The sequence below is a fragment of the Centroberyx gerrardi genome, chromosome 11 (genome assembly GCF_048128805.1).
Source record: "Centroberyx gerrardi isolate f3 chromosome 11, fCenGer3.hap1.cur.20231027, whole genome shotgun sequence".
Lineage (NCBI taxonomy): Eukaryota > Metazoa > Chordata > Actinopteri > Beryciformes > Berycidae > Centroberyx > Centroberyx gerrardi.
Genome location: NC_136007.1, coordinates 11,833,789 through 11,850,221, shown reverse-complemented (window position 1 = coordinate 11,850,221; position 16,433 = coordinate 11,833,789). Strand labels below are relative to the sequence as shown.

General features: G+C 41.7%; 2 protein-coding genes across 2 annotated transcripts in view; both read left to right on the top strand.

The window, feature by feature from the left end:
- The first annotated feature begins 584 nt into the window (after positions 1-584).
- Positions 585-11,028, top strand: LOC139914528 (LIM domain kinase 1-like). Its single transcript, XM_078286717.1, has 15 exons — positions 585-616; positions 2,848-2,986; positions 4,465-4,574; positions 4,746-4,919; positions 5,097-5,202; positions 5,517-5,788; positions 6,090-6,279; positions 6,467-6,553; positions 6,867-6,998; positions 7,088-7,147; positions 7,256-7,321; positions 7,865-8,045; positions 8,896-8,951; positions 9,189-9,346; positions 9,916-11,028. Exons 1-15 carry the CDS (start codon positions 585-587, stop codon positions 10,523-10,525), a joined length of 2,373 nt encoding a protein of 790 aa, XP_078142843.1. The 3' UTR covers positions 10,526-11,028.
- Positions 11,029-13,394: 2,366 nt separating this feature from the next.
- The window catches only part of LOC139914535 (septin-5-like), a 7,468-nt gene continuing 4,429 nt past the window's right edge, over positions 13,395-16,433 (top strand). Inside the window, exons 1-4 of the mRNA XM_071902875.2 lie at positions 13,395-13,440; positions 13,948-13,973; positions 15,432-15,824; positions 15,997-16,093. Of these exons, the coding sequence (XP_071758976.2) occupies positions 13,395-13,440; positions 13,948-13,973; positions 15,432-15,824; positions 15,997-16,093 (562 nt within the window). The remainder of the gene's footprint in view (positions 13,441-13,947; positions 13,974-15,431; positions 15,825-15,996; positions 16,094-16,433) is intronic.

The following is a 16,433-nucleotide window of genomic DNA, read 5'->3' as shown; positions in this document are numbered from 1 at the left end:
GGGCAGAATGTCACGACGGGACCAGAGATTTCGGAGAGGAATGAAAGGAAGGTAAGAGCCGGTGTCGTTTATTGCTGAAGTGTGTATTTGCGTGAGTGTGAGCAAGTGAGAGAGAAAGGAGAGAGTAAATGAGCGAGGAGCGAAAGTGAGAGAGAGTGTACAGTATCGACACAAATAGTAATTCAACATCTAAGATACTTCCTGCAAAAGAAAACTGCTGCCAACAGACAGGTACAGCACGATTCTCTCTACTTTCACATCAGCTTTGAGTGTCAGTACAGTTCCTGCTACCATAAACCTCAGGCAAAGTTACTGTTCTGTCAGTTGTCCCAGAGGCTTACAGTACAGTCCATGACGAATGTTTTTAAAAGGAAGTCCAGCAGGGCGAAACAGACAGAACAGGGAGGAAGCCATGGGAGGAGAATACGTCATCAGAACTTGACATTTGACCTAGGTTAATGTCCTGACATCGTATCATGCTTTTGTTTTTTTCAACACCGGGCTCTATTGTGTCTGCAGCTCTGCTTTGCTGTCAGAGTCACAGGAACAGGGATTAGGGCAGAGAGGAAGTTTGGGAATGACTAATGGTAGCAGAAAAGAGCAGGGGCAAGCCAAGGTGAGTGGGATTATTCTGAGGTAGATAATGAAAGAAGGTGTGAGGAAAGGGATGAGAGTAGAAAGCATGAGAGGCTAAATTCTCAGATAATATGTCTGGGTTGATTCCAGTGTTTTCTCGGGTCCAGATGTTTCAGTGGAATCACAGATGTGAAGCTGATAGGTCCCACATCCGTCGCCAGAGGCACAAAAACAAAGACAGGAGGTCAAAAATAAACCTGCAGCTGTCTCCGACTGATGGTTTTATTCCATTATTATTTCCTCAGCGACTAATAGATGCGGTACTTCCCATGGTACACGATGGGCTGCACTATATCCTAGCGCACAGTTTCTGTTAGGACCCCACATTCTTCTGAATAAATATTGGATGCTCATATTCAAGCATGACTCCTACTGAATACCGGCTGCAATGGAACTAGCTCTTTACCACAAGTATATTAGTGTCTCTTCTTAAAGTCAACTTTTCTGTAAAGTAATAATCTGTAAAATTTTCATATAAGTGAATGTCCAATTTGCTACTCTCTATCGTCAACTGATATAACACAATAGTGATCCTATACCCAGTGCATGAAAGCTTTTACATTTTCAACATTTCTACGTAAAAACACTATGACTTAAGCGTAATGTCTGCTTCAGATGAGCGAAAAATCCTTTCACGCACAGGAAAAGTGATGCGTTTTACATTTGCGGTTTCTTTGGAATAAATACAAGAATAACTGGGTAGTTAGCATGAGCAGGAAAAGCAAAGAGCGCTGCCTACAGAAACTCAAAGTTCATCAACAGAAAATCCATGGAAAAAGATTTTACAGTACTGGCAACACTGTTTGATTGACAGGTGATCTCTGGGAAGTAAAGCGCAAAAACACCACAGCAATGGACGCTTATCACCATAGATGTTGCCAAAATAAAAACATTTAAAAAAACAAGGACCTCAGATTACCACTTTAAGTTGTTTTATATGCATAAAACTACAAGGACTGTACTGATAGGTTAATAAATGTTGAAGATGACTCAATTAATTACATGAAGTTATCAAGAAACACATAATCAATTCTATGTTCCTGTCAGAAAATGTCTCTTACATGGGAGGAAAGTTGATTCTTTACCTTCCCCCCAACTGTTTAATTCTCAGTTGTGAGGTAACTTTTCATTCTCCATTGTATGAGCTGCATGGCATTTACAGGCAGGGAAAGAGGAAACATGGAGCTTTACTCTGTCCAGGAAGTTGCCTCCCACACCGGTGGTAGTGTGGGAGAGATAAGGAAGCAGGTTTTGACTGTAAACAGCTATTATTCTACACTCAGCTTCAGCCAAGATGCCGTTGAAAGTTTTGAGGAGTTTGTGTTTCCAGATCTGAAGTGACTGAAAGTGAACAAGCTGCAGTACAGTTAAGGAAAGAGTCTGACCTAAGGGGCAAATATCATAATGCTCGCAGTTTATTTAGATCTTCAAATGGGAGCGCTCATCAGAAACAAACATTACGCTTAAATCATAGTGTTTTTATGTAGTCATATGACTGACCGGTGACTCTACATGACTAGTCCTTTTGTAAGAAGCAATATTAATTTGGCGCCTGTCCGAGTGCAGCATGGGAAATAAAGAGAAAGGGTGTTTTCTTCTTACAATGCATCAGCAATTCAGAGTCTGCATTGCATCATTTAGACGCCATCCCAACAATGATGATAACTGGGTTTCCTCTAGGCATGCCCTAGAAAAACACTGGTGGTTTGATGGACTGTTTTACCTTGGCCACTAATGAAAGCATGATGTTGTCATTCAACACAAGCAACTTATACGGTACCGGGGTGAAAAGGGTCAAAAGAGGCAGGGAGTTGGGTATCAGTGACACTGTATCCTGTGTGTATAAACAAGGCTAAACTGAAGAAAATAATCTATGGTCCAACCGAACTGGAAATGTTCCACCTGATCCTGTGTGGGACTATCCAACAGGTCGACTTTCCTCGCAAGTCTCGTGTTCCCACTGATTGGGCTCATGTTACTGTGCTCCAACACTTCTGAAGTATCTCTTGTCTCATACCGTATTTACTCTACTTTCTTCTCTTATCCTCTAATTTCTCCATTCCTCTGTCTCTCTTCTTTGACCATCCTGATCTTCTCCTGCCTCTCTTCATCCCACTCTTCCCATCTCTTCCCCATCCTCTTCTCCCCTCGTCCATCTCCTCTCCTTTCTTCATACTGCTCTCCTCTTCACTCCTTATCCCTTTGCTGTAGGTGTTGTGAATGTGGCTGTATCCTGTCTCATTGGTACTATGAGAGAGAAGGACAGCTCTTCTGTAAGAAGCACTACTGGGCCCGTTATGGGGAACACTGCCACGGCTGCAAGGAGGCTATCACAACAGGACTCATCATGGTAACATATCCATCAGTGAAAATAATTAAAGAATAGTCTATACTCCTTGATTTATACCTGAAATATTCAATGCAGAGCCATTTTTCAGCATTCAAAATATCACCAATAGAGTCCATGTTTGTCTTCTACTCATTACAGCCCCTTGTGTATGGGCTTTTTGACAATAAGCCAACTTGCTGCAATAAATATTTTAGGTATAAGTCCTGGTGTGCAGACCATTCTTTAATGTCATTAGATTATCTATGACAACTGTGTGTAAAATTTAAGTAGAGCATAGAGTTGCACACTGTTACTCATATTATTGACAACTGCATTAATACCATGCCATTGCAATGCCATGGCAGACCACAATGGTAGTTTCATTATTGGGAGGAAAAGTGACAACCCTAACCAAACCAACACACAACCTATATAGTCTCAAGGATCACACAAATATGTACAACAAGACTATAGATATACATAAATCCTAGAGTGCTTTTCACATATCAGTTTGAGATGGGTGTGAACAATTCCCTCACAAAATTACCAAATTACAGCAACCATCTTACTAAGGTGTCAAGGATGTGATGGGGAACCGAAAAGTTGGCTACCATGAAGCCACAGCTTACCATGCCATACCACACCATACATATAGTATTATATGTATATTTATATGTACGTTATTGTAACATATTGTATGATATAGGCTATCACTCTTACACTTAAAGTAAACCCTACACTATTAATGTAATTCATGTATTTTAAATCTTCCTTTTTTACTGTACAGGCTACAAACTATACTGCACAGTCACTTCATGCCTACCAGAGAAGAAAGACCCATTTCCTGTCCCACTTTCCTCTTCTGGTCTGATTTTGTTGATGTTGAACAACAACCCATTGTAATTAGTCATAACATCACAGTACAAGACCAAGCTGTACAATCCTGAGCAACAACCAGTTCAGCAGATAATCCTCATTACTGTTTACCTGCTTACTGACATTTTGTACTCAGTAACACTTGTTGCCAGTAACTTGTTTGCCAGTAATAAATTGATTTAATATTGGTGGGCTAGTTTAAACTGCTATATTGATCTTTCAAAGCCACCATTCATTCAAGTTGGCAAAAGTGGCCATACAAATATGCAATAATCAAAGACAGGTGCATGGCCATACTCTACAAGGTCAAACTTTGCAACAGGAATTACTGAATCTAAAAGTGTTAAGCCACCTACTGCTACATTCAAAGACTTCCTTTCTCTTGGCTTCCTCCTGATATGGAAGTAAATGCAGTTTTTTTGCCAAAGCAGAGGATATTCACTGTAAAAACATCCTGACACTACATGATGGCCTTGATGCAGGAATGCGCACAAAGAGCTCTCATAATTCAAAATTGCACTTGGCCCCTAAATTCTGACCCCTCCACTTGACCAGTCCAAAATGTCATCTGGTGAAAAACCAATATCACTCCCTTGCCCTTTCTATTGTGTTGTGTTGTACAGGTCGCTGGAGAGCAGAAGTTCCACCCTGAATGCTTCACTTGTATGAGCTGTGGAATGTTTATTGGAGACGGAGACACCTACACACTGGTCGAACGCTCCAAACTCTACTGGTAAGTTTTAAACTGATTAGGGGGGGAAATTAAACATGTCACAATATAATTACAAAGAGGCCTATAGGAGAAGCTAAAAAATGGGAGAAACAGAAATGGGACAGCTGCTTCTTATTCCTATGTAGCCTACATTTTTGATTCTGACTGTCTATCTCCTCCTGTGTCATGCAGTGGCCACTGTTTCTGTCAGGGTGTAGCATCAGCTGTGAGGTCAGCTTCTCCGCTGACCAAGAGTCCCCACATGGTGGCGCTGGTGTCCCTCCCTCCCCGTGCCGATGGCAGACGAGGGCTGACTGTAGCCACCGACCTCAGCCAGGAGAAAGGCCCTCTTGTCACTGTGACAGAGTGAGTTCTCTGGGGTTCAGAGGGGAACAAGTGAAGTGTAAATTTTGCATGTCATTAGTACTGAACTCTAACTGAACCCCCCGAACTTCTCACTGGCAATTTCCCCCCTCCTCTCGTTTTCTGTCTTTACCCCTGTTTTCCTCCACTCATTCACCCCCTCTGCTCACTCTCACTCAGACTAGACTCAGCCCTCCTCACCCCTGACCTGCTGTCCTCCATCCACACCGGTGACCAAGTGCTGGAGGTCAATGGCATCCCGGTCCGCAACATTTCCCTGGATGAGGTAGGCCTCAATCATTGGTTCAACATTAATACCACAACAATTTATTATTTGTTTGCCTCACCTTCCCATTAACTAGTGCAATAAGCAGTGGTTACTCTTCACAGCAAAACATGAACGCATGAACAAAACTAAAATCTAAAATCACAAAATGATCAACACAGGTGAGACGCATGAAGACACAAAAACAAGCAGCAAGGGACAAAAATCATCAACATCAAGATTTTCGAACGGCAACACCAACCCAATACAAGACCAATAGACTACATAAGACATCAGCACCATATCCTAAGTAAGGCCATCTTTTTTTCCTCCAGATAAACCGTGTGATCCAGGACACAAGCAGACCACTGCAGCTGACCATTGAGCACAACCCCCAGTTTCCTGATGACCCCCTCAGCTCCAACGATCCCCAGGACATCATCAACTGCCCCGACCCCTGTGTCCGTGACAACCTCAGTTCAACCCACAAACTCCCGAGCCTGGAGGAGGAGCCAAGTCCAGAGCAGGAGACAGATGAACCGATCAGGCTGAGCCTCTCACCGCCTCAGCACCAAGGAACCATGGGAATGCGTTCCAGACACATCATGTAAGAGTGCTGAATCGTGGTTGTGGGCAAATTGATTCATCATCACTAGGGTTGGGTTCCGTTACCTGGTTCCGTTTTGGAACCGGTTCCAAGTTATCTGGATTTGTTAATCTCCAAGTCGAACAAATCCTCTTATCGAACCCCCTGTCCCCCCGATGATGTCATACGCTTGCGTCCCAAGTCCCCATTTCCCAGAGTGTTTGTATGCTTTCAAACCCCAACCCTCTTCATCACAGTTACCACTATTTTGACTCCCATCTTTCTGTCAGTATGTCTCACTCTCTTCCTCTTTCTTTCTCAGGCGTAGCTGTAGTATAGACAAATGTCCCATCTCCCCTGGAGCACTTCCGCTTTTATCCCAACGAAGGGACATGGTTCGCTCAGAGTCTCTGCGTGTCGACCCTGGAGAGAGGACCCACCGCATCTTCAGACCTTCAGACCTCATCCATGGAGAAGTGCTGGGCAAGGGCTGCTTTGGACAGGCTGTCAAGGTACAGCAACTACTGATATCCATTACCTAGTCCCTTTCATTATTATGGACAACTTTCTGAATCATGTCTGTTCGGATGTCTGTACGCCCATTTGCCACTATATGCTACTCTTGGTAAGATCAATTTTACCCACTTCTATGACATAAGGATGTCATGTCAGCATTGTGATTGAGCTGTTGTTGTCAAGGTAACGCATCAGGAGACGGGGGAGGTGATGGTGATGAAGGAGCTGATACGTTTTGACGAAGAGACACAGAACACTTTCTTAAAGGAGGTAGGCGGTCAGCAGAGCACAAGACATTATATGTTTGATGCTGCAAATAGACAGCTCGTTGGCAGCTCCAAATGGCAGCGCAAGGTAAATGTTTGAAAAATTAGAACTACAATACCCAGAAGTTATGTATAAGTTTTCTCTGGATGGAGCACTCACTCATTGCTGTTTAGGAGATGATCTTCTCTATTGCAACCCTACTTTGTGATTTAAGCTGGTGGGAAAGGTGTATTTTTCTAGGAAAATCTTGCTAAGAGCAGTGTTAAACCTAACTTCAACCATAAAGCTTAACCATACTTTCACTGCCTTTGTGTAGGTGAAGGTGATGCGTTGTCTGGACCATCCCAACGTTCTCAAGTTTATTGGACTCTTTTACAAGGACAAACGACTAAACTTCGTCTCTGAATATGTCCAGGGGGGAACTCTCAGAGAGACCATTAAGAAAATGGTAAGGTAAAAAGGGTTTTTATCTTTCTCCATGTGTACTATCAGAGGAGTGCACAGATTTTTATGTCAGTCCATATGTTTTTGTTCTAGGACAATGATTTTTCCTGGAGTGTGAGAGTGAGTTTTGCCAAAGACATAGCGGCTGGAATGGTGAGTCTTTCTAGTCAATATTCTGACAGTAATATGTAAATTTCTTAAATACCTCACTTCAATGCAGAGTACTAATTTTCCCTTACATATATATCCGCTCTTTCTAAGGCATATCTGCACTCCATGAATGTTATCCACCGAGATCTAAACTCACACAACTGCCTGGTCAGAGAGGTAAATAAGTAATTATTATGTTGTATGTTATTATATAGTACACATCGGATTACATCTCTATAGAAACACACGCACACATCAGGAATGACAATTCTACCATTAAACATCTTTTAAAAGGTGCTGTGTGTAGTATTTTAACATTGATAAATCATTACCACATAAATTTTGCTCCCATAATTACTGTAAACAAACAAGACAAATGTTGAGAAGATTGGCAGTCTCTACACTTTTTATATTGTGTGTCATCAGGTTGGATTTTGCTGGATTGCTTCATGTAAAAAAACAGGAACCATTTCTACTTTTGAAGTAATTTACGACATTATTCAAGTTTCACTATTCTAACTGCGTAGTTTCAACTTCACATTAGCTTTATCTTGACAGAATACATATTTGTTGATATCAAGGGCTGTTATGAGCTTTAATCTTTCTTCTTGCTCTTTATTTATTCCCCCATAGCAACAAATAATAAAAAGCAGCAATCTCCTTTTTGTGACAGGAAGCAACAGCGTTTATAGGAAATATGGTCTCTCTGTCCTTGTTCAGAACCAGAGTGTGGTGGTGGCAGACTTTGGGCTGGCGAGGCTGGTGATGGAGGAGAGGAGCCAGAGCAGAGTCTCCTCTCTGGAGCGGCCTGGGAGACTGTCCGAGCTCCGCAGGCCTGACCGGAGGAAGCGGTACACCGTGGTGGGGAACCCCTACTGGATGGCCCCAGAGATGATCCACGGTGAGTGGGCAAGTTGCCAGGCTATCGCACAGTCAAAAGGAGTGGGGGTTCCCCGACATTTTGTGTCAAGGACCCCGAGATCGAGACACTTTAGACCGCAGAAACAAATATGATAAAGGTTTTGTCATAAGGACCCGATCAGTGGGGATTGATGATGATGAAACTGAACTAATTCTAACCCCCTCAGTTCCCTGGACGTAATTTTGTAAACGACTGTATTAGAAGAGACTAAAGAGAATTTCTTGTAAGCCTAACAGGCCTTGTAACTTTAAAAATGGTACTCTGTCAGCAGTGAAAGATATCAAAACTAGAGGAAAAGATATAAAGCCGTATATTTCTGATTACAAGAAGAGGATTGTGGAAGTTGTGTGAAAATTCACAGCTAATGTGTGAAGATTCATAGAGTTAAATTCTCACGATAACACAATTTTTACTTTGTTTTACTATTACTGCTCAATAAAGAATTTATTTGCAGAGAATGATTTTCTCAAGTGCTGTACTGTACACCATGACAAATTTGAGAGAGCACAGGTATAGATAAATGAAATGTCTGACCCTCACTGACTTAAATTTGCCTCTTGATATCAACAGTGCAGCAATGATAACACTGTGGTAAAAACTGTGAAAGAAAAAGATGGAAGTGGTGTGCATTAAATGACATCTAATAGAACTCTTGCGGTCTAGTAGCAGATCTCACATGAATATGCAGAACTTATGACCCAGGCTGTTCAGTCAGAAATTAAGGTTGTGATGTCTGAAAGTGGGCCACAGCATCTTCAGCATGGGGCAAGTAACAAACAGACACTAGTGATGTGTTTTACCTTTTCTGTCTTTCCTCTGTGCCTCTCAGGGAAGAGCTATGACGAACGGGTGGACATCTTCTCCTTTGGCATCATGATGTGTGAGGTAAGAGCTGTTGTCATTTGGCACCCTCTGTTTGGCCTGTAGGGGGAGCAAAACATTCCCCAAAAAGTTAAGCACTTTATGGTTTGTCTCATAAAACATGTGTTGCACAGTATGTCGACTGAGAAATCTGTGAGCAAGTTAAAATGTTGGAATGGGGCAAAAATATATACTATCCATAAATTAAAATGTCTAATCAGTTTAAAAGTTGAGTTTGCATCTGTTCCTGTGTCTCCCAAGATAATCGGCAGAGTGAGCGCAGACCCTGACTATCTCCCCCGGACCCAGGACTTCGGGCTAAATGTATCTGGTTTCCTGGAGCAGTACCACCCTCCTGAATGCCCCTCCGCCTTCCTGCCGCTGGCTGCGCTCTGCTGTGACCTGGAGGCTGATACACGGTATGACAGGATATAAATTTAATTCACCGAATGTTACTGTCCTAATTTTACTTTTTTCAAACCACTGCAGCCCTAAATATGATTGTAAAACAACAAATTATAAGCTGTATGTAAATGGTGCTTATGCTTTTATTAAAAAATAAAAATACATAGTTGATGGCATGACCTCTGTCCTGTTGCTAAGTGGGCCATGGTAAAGTTAGTTTTACGGAAGATAAACAATATCCTCTCACTAGCTGCTTGGGTATGCGCTCTCTCATGATGATCAGTTACTTTACTGTCTTTAAGTTTTATTAGAACCACCACAGTTCACCACTATTTAAAATTAATACAACCTAGAAAGCGCTAGCACTAGTCAATTAGCTGATACTTCTATCCTGAGCACGTAGAGGCTCAATGCCTTGCTCAAGGACTCATGGCTGTTGACAGAAGCATGAGCTGCTGCACGATCAAACCTGCGACCTTCCAGTTACAGTACATACAGTACAGGATGGACACTTTCAAATTTCCAGATTTCACTTTCAGAAACTGACAGTGCTCTCCTATCTTTCTCTCTTTCTGTCTTTCAGTCCTTCCTTTGCAAAGCTAGACGAGTGTCTGGAAAACCTGCTGATGCACCTGGACATCAGCCTGCCTCTGCTCTCTGAGGTAGAGCAGCACCGCAGGGCCTTCTGGCTCAAACACAACCAACACCACCCCTCTCACAACCAGGACGAGACCCTTTCTCCTGACCCCACCCACTCTCCGGAACCGCAAAGACACAGCCTTGACCCCAAGCATTGTTCGGACACTACTAACAATCACACGATAAGCCTCTCTCAGAGCCAAGACCAGAACAGCACTCCTGATAGACATTCAGACGCCAAGCAGCACAAGCCCGACCACCAAGACACAAGAAATGAACACAACCACTCCTGCTTGAATAGAGAGCATGAGGACCAAACACAAGTCGAGAGCCACGGCTGCTGTCAGAGCCATCGCAGGTCTATGAGCAGAGACTCAAACAAAGACGGGTCTGAAACCTATGAACACAACAACCACTTAGAGCATCCGAAAGCCCAGCATGAGCCGTCCCAGCAGCCGCAGGTCCACAGTCCAGTGCCAGGCCGGCGGCACAGGCCCAGGAGAATATGCAGGGTGGTGTGGGACAGAACCACAGAGGACAGCTCTTTTCTCTGACTGCCAATACTGTATGCATTTTTTTAAGAGACACCAACAAGGTGTCTCTTAAAAAAGGGGTTCACACTCCACAGTAATTCAATGGGGTCTTAAGCTTGCATTATACCATCCCCAAGCCTCACCTTTTCAAACATTTGGGAAAGAACGAGGGATACAACTGATTAGGTGTCACTGCATGTGGAGGGTCATGGGCAAGAATCATGTAGAGACATACAATGATCAATAAGTAATCAATAAAGGTTAAGTATGTTTCAGGCGGGAAACATGAAGGGATTACAATCTGTTTTAGTTCACCTGGCATATTCGTTTTGTCTCATGTTGCTCTACAAACCAGCATGCAGGTTTCATCTTTCTCCAAAAGCTGTGAAACACCTAGCACTTTATAAGTATTTTAAGCTAAAGGCATGGGTCAATTATTTATCAGAATGCCTTATGTATTTGATGTAACAAAATTTTAGACCATGTCCAACACACTGAAATGTGTGAATGTTTGGATGTTTGAGTTAGGCTACTAAAATTGTTATTGAATAAACAAAAATACAAACATGCACCATTTCATTTATTACTATTTACCGTTGAGTGAGTCGGTGTATAAGCAAAATCCTCTCCCATTTTAATCTAAACTGCACTTCTATTAAGAAGTATTCTTGTTTGAACTAAAAACTTTGTCCAAACTGTTGTGGTCGACATGAAAAGAGTCACTTAAGCTACATATAAGTAATTTTGAGTAGTTTGTGAATTATAAAGGTTTGGGGTAACGTTAAATCAAATCAAGTTGGTCCTTTCTTGAGGTGCCTTTTCCATAACGTTAACAGTACTTGTTAACTTGTAGAAATAGCAAACAATTTGTCAGCTCTGATGTGACCGCACATTCTTGGCATTTTGAGTACATTTCATTCACTGAATACATTATACATTTATAGATTACTACATTGAATACATTACACATTACACTGCTCAGGCACCCCGAAAGTCATGTCTGTGTATTAGTTAACGTTAGCTAACGCTCGATGTAAGCTACCTAGCGTTAGTTGGCCAAAAGTTTCTCATAAATTATGCTCCATTTGTCTTTTTTTATTATTTTTTTAAGTTGAATAGCATCACGTTTACCTTACCTTGTAATTATTTTTCTTCCAGTCTCTGCAAATGGATGATAGTGAACGTAAACACTTTCGGTTAGCTAGCTATCGTTATCTAGCTGTCCTGTAACTTTACCTTCACAATGTCACAGATAGCTGTAGGATTTGCAGGCAAGGTACCAACGGCCATTTATCAGCCAATAGCCACACTGGATATTTTCTTAAAACGCTACAAAGATGTAACGTTACTGTTTCCTCTCCATGAAGACACAGTCGCCCAAAATGCAAAATGAGTGTTGGTGCTTCTGAAGTTTGATTAGCTAGCTAGCTAGCTAACATCAGTTTCTGAAATATGCAAAAATTCAAGTCTGTTGCATTTGGGAACTCACCTTTTAAAATTCACAAATGGTAACATGTACCGAAATGTGTCTTGGACGTGCAAATTGGGTGGTGACCAGACTGTTTTCCTTCCAACTCTACAATTGAACACCTCACAGGTAAAAAAAAAAAAAAAAAAAAAAAATAAATAAATAAAAAAAAAAATATATATATATATATATATATATATATATATATATATATAATCTCTTCACTTTTCTTTCACTCACTTTCACCTCCATGAAAAATAACTAGGTTATAGTAATCCTACAATTAATGTTACAAGGATACAATGCAAATCTATCAGAGTATCAAAGTATAGAACCTTTTTGTGATTAGATGGTGCCCCCATGCGTTTGTACTAAACATTACATATTCACAATAATGTGCAGTGTTGCTGTAATCAAATTTAATGAAATGTACATCTCTCTCTCTCTCTCTCTCTCTCTCTCTCTCTCTCTCTCTCTCTCTCTCTCTCCTCTCTCTCTCTCTCTCTCTCTCTCTCTCTCTCTCTCAATTTTCAGATTTCAATTTCAAAGTTCTTAGTTGTGCTTAGTAACTTGTATGTTGGTGTCTGTTTATGATTCACTGACCTGGCTCTATTTCCCTGCCTTTTAACTGAATTATATAATAATAATATGAGAGGCTATGTTGTCATTGAAACTGACGTCAATGCGCTATGTAAAATACACATTGCTTTAATGTGTAACGTTACAAAAGAACTATTAATTTGGACTAAAATAAACATATGGCCAAATTATAACAAAATAAAGATTTGAACATTTTCGGCATTTTGCCTTATTTTAGTTTATTTCAGGGACTCCATTAAGAAATAATCAGTCATTCCATTAGATAGAAAAAACTGATATTATCAGTAATAATCGTAGTAGTAACAGCAGTAGGCCTATCAGCAGTCGTGTTAGTGATAGTCGTAGTAGGTTAGTATATTTTATAATAATATTAGGCAAATAAGAATAAGTCGCGAATTTGGTTGTCTCTTTGTTACAGTACAACACAATACAACACAATACAATACAATACAACCTTATTAATTCCAGAAGGGCAATTTGATTATTTGTTTGTTTGTTTGTTTGTGCTTAAATTGCTGGAGTGTTTCTGTCCATTGATCTGTTGTGAAAATGAAAACACCTGACTGCCTCCGCTCCGCTGTCCTCCACTTAAATGACCCGAACGACGTCAGAGCGGCGAGCTCCCCGTTATCCGGAGCTCAGTCTTATGCATACACACATAGCCAACTACATGCCTCATTATGTTTTTGGTAGTTTGAAGTCTTGCCATCCCTTAAATACCAGTTTATCCGTTTTGTTCTTGTGATTTTAGGCTAGTTATTTGGACAGACAGACAGACAGGCAGACAGACAGGACTCCCTCACCGTCATCTGACGGCGCATCATGGAACACATGTCGTCCCCTGTCAGGTTCCGCAGCGGCAAAAAAGGTAGGTCTGATACAGAAACCACATTTATACACTCCTACTACATCAGTGTGCTTTACTGAAGATAAACACAAGTGCTGCCGCACAGTTTGTTTTTTCAGTCGACCAAATGAATTACCACTCACCCAAACGAAAAAGCACTATACTATTCCTATAATATTCCATCAGGGATTTATAATGTGTGGTACTTAATAATGAGTTTATAGTGAGCGACTGTATGGTATTACTATAAAGATTTATGCATTATATTTTCTAAAGTTTTGCTGTGATATTCGGATGGTATCCTTCTAAAATGTATTAAAGGATTCTTATAGTTTGTATTATATATATATATTTTATTATAGCCTAATCTAATATTCTTATGTTCTATATTCTGTTCATTTGCCCTTAATAAATATGATAATCTCTTATGACCCAGTTTTTATTCCCAAGCTTTATGTGTGTTTAATTGTTTATCATCAGCTCCACCACTAATGTCTACATCTGTCTGTTCTGTTCTCTCTCTTCAAGTGCTGGCAAATTGTTCAGAAAAGGAGGTAGGACATTTGGCTTAGAGAAAGTTTGTTGAATAGTCTGTATTGATAGTGTTTATAGTTTGTTACTCTGTGTGTGTGTGTGTGTGTGTGTGTGTGTGTGTGTGTGTGTGTGTGTGTGTGTGTTGAGTTAAATCTTCAACCCCCCACCCTGTTAGAGTCAGAGTATTAGAAGCTGGGTTAAGCCTGTTGCAAAGGTTTGTGGGTAATGAGAGCTGACAGCTGGAGCTATGGCAGACAAACCTTGATCAGACCAATAGCCTGGGCTCCATTATCTCTGCTGTAAGGCTTGGTCATGCTGTGTAGAGTGACTCAGTAAGTAAGTTACCTGTGAGGTGATTGGGGTGTCAGAGTGAGAGAGAGAGTGAAGAAGAGAGACTGAGTGGTTACTCTCATAGCACTGATGGATAGTTTCATCTACTAGCTACATGTACATTAGATCCACAATGAAAGATACTCATCAAAAATGAGAAAAACAAAATAGCAGTTCAGTCTAGCAGCCTGAAGCCCCACACAGACCTAACCTCCAGTCTGTTGTCAGTATCCCCACCCTGCCTCCCCGTCCATGCTCTGCCAACCTGTCCAGACAGATGGATGAGGGCCTCTCTAATGGTATAATGGGATCACAGGTTAGGGCTCATTACTGAAGAAAGGGTGCAGTCGGTCACTACAACAGGAAGCACACACTCATCATGCCATGTACTTAGAGAGCATGGTTCAGACCGCGTTCACTGCCGGACTACAGGTGGACTTCAGGGCCCGGATTCACCAAACTGCTCTGAAGATAGATGCTAAGAAGACATTTTAGGACGTTCTTAAGAAGTACTACCATCTAGAAAACAACATGGAACAGTTATTTATGGTGGCTATATTAAGTAACTAAGTATAGGAAAAGGCTCAGACATTGGTTACTAAAGGCATATTAAGTGTAGCTGTCTAATTTGCTCACTTTTCACCAAAAAAATAGTGACAAGCTAAGATTAGTAATAAAATGTTAAGCTTAAAATGTAAGGTACAGTCTTTGTTTTGAATGGATACCTGGAGACTCTCTGCCCTCCATATCACATGGTCTCATGCATCGTGTGCTGCGATTGCAGGCTTTGGCATTTCTTCAGCTCACCAACACCTCACCTTGGATTTGACACTTTGTTTAGATTTCTATTTATCATCTTTTTGTCTTTACTGTTTGGATTTTAAATGTTCGATGTTTACATTTTAAGTGTTAGATTTAACTTCATTTTCAAATTGCAGTTTCAATTTTTCCATTTCTCTTGAATTTCAGAATGCTATTTATAATTTAATTCTCACTTATACATTTTATTGTGGCATTATTATTCCAAGCAGAGCAGTACATAATAAAGCTGATGATTAATTGCATTTTAACTTTGATTGAAAGTGATTCCATTTTAGTTTTGACTCTTCTGACCCTCCATATAAACCCAGCTCTGCCTCCTGTCCCAGCTGTCCAGTCTGTCCATCGAGGACCAGGAGGACACAGAACTGCCGTACGCCATGAGGGATCTGCCTCCTCCTCACCCTGGTGAACAGCAACAGACACCGGGCGCCGATCAGGCGCCAGTCATCAACCGTGAGCCCGATGGAACCGGGATGGGAAGCACCGGGAGACTCCCCAGCCTTCCCGGGACGCCCCCTCCGGCCCGCCATGCCCCCTGGAGCCCGGCCGGCTCTCCGGTGGTCCCTCACAGACCGAGTCGCATGGGACCGGACGCCGAGTTTCAGCCCCTGCAGCTGAGGAGGCAGCTGGTCTCTCAGGGGTCTCTGGACTCTCCGCTCAGCCCCGCCTCGCGACCTCGCAGCCCATGGGGACGTTTTGACCCCTATGACTCTCCAGAGGTGTGCTTTTCTGTGCTTATCTCTGTGTGTTTGTTCTCTGCACATGCATGTCTAATGTGTGTGTGTGTGTTTGTTATGCATGTATGTGTGTCTCCGTCTGTTGTGTGTGTGCGTGTGACTGGGTCTTGTAAACAGTATGTACACATACATGGTTTGTTTGTGTCTTCTGCAGGATCAGGACAAGGAATATGTGGGCTTCGCCACGCTGCCCAACCAAGTGCACAGAAAGACAGTGAAGAAAGGTTTTACCTTTACACTCATGGTAGCAGGTGAGTCGTCCCATTTGTGTGTCACTTGTGTGTTATTATTCATACCTGTATTTATGGGTATGACATAAGTGCTCCCCTGTTTGAATCTTGGGTAAAATCCCACATGGGCGGGCCTTTTTCAAAGCAACACCTGTGACTGGACAGTGGGAACAGTTGCGTCAGCTTATGCAAGCATATGTTTTCATGCCCCGTTTGGTAACAACCTGAGCTGAGGTGTTCTTCTTTCAAATGTCTTAAGTTTGCGGTGTCAGTTCATTTTATATGTGAAGAAGTGCCATCGCTATTGGTGTAGGCATCCTGACTGCTTGGGGCATTCATGGATGGAGTGGCAAATTAAATT

Excerpts from the sequence above, each read along its gene's own strand:
- LOC139914528 (XM_078286717.1), top strand. The coding sequence starts at position 585 with ATGGTAGCAGAAAAGAGCAGGGGCAAGCCAAG. Across the intron at positions 617-2,847 it reads AAGAGCAGGGGCAAGCCAAG|GTGTTGTGAATGTGGCTGTA; the intron begins GTGAGTGGGATT and ends CCTTTGCTGTAG. Across the intron at positions 5,789-6,089 it reads ATGCGTTCCAGACACATCAT|GCGTAGCTGTAGTATAGACA; the intron begins GTAAGAGTGCTG and ends TTTCTTTCTCAG.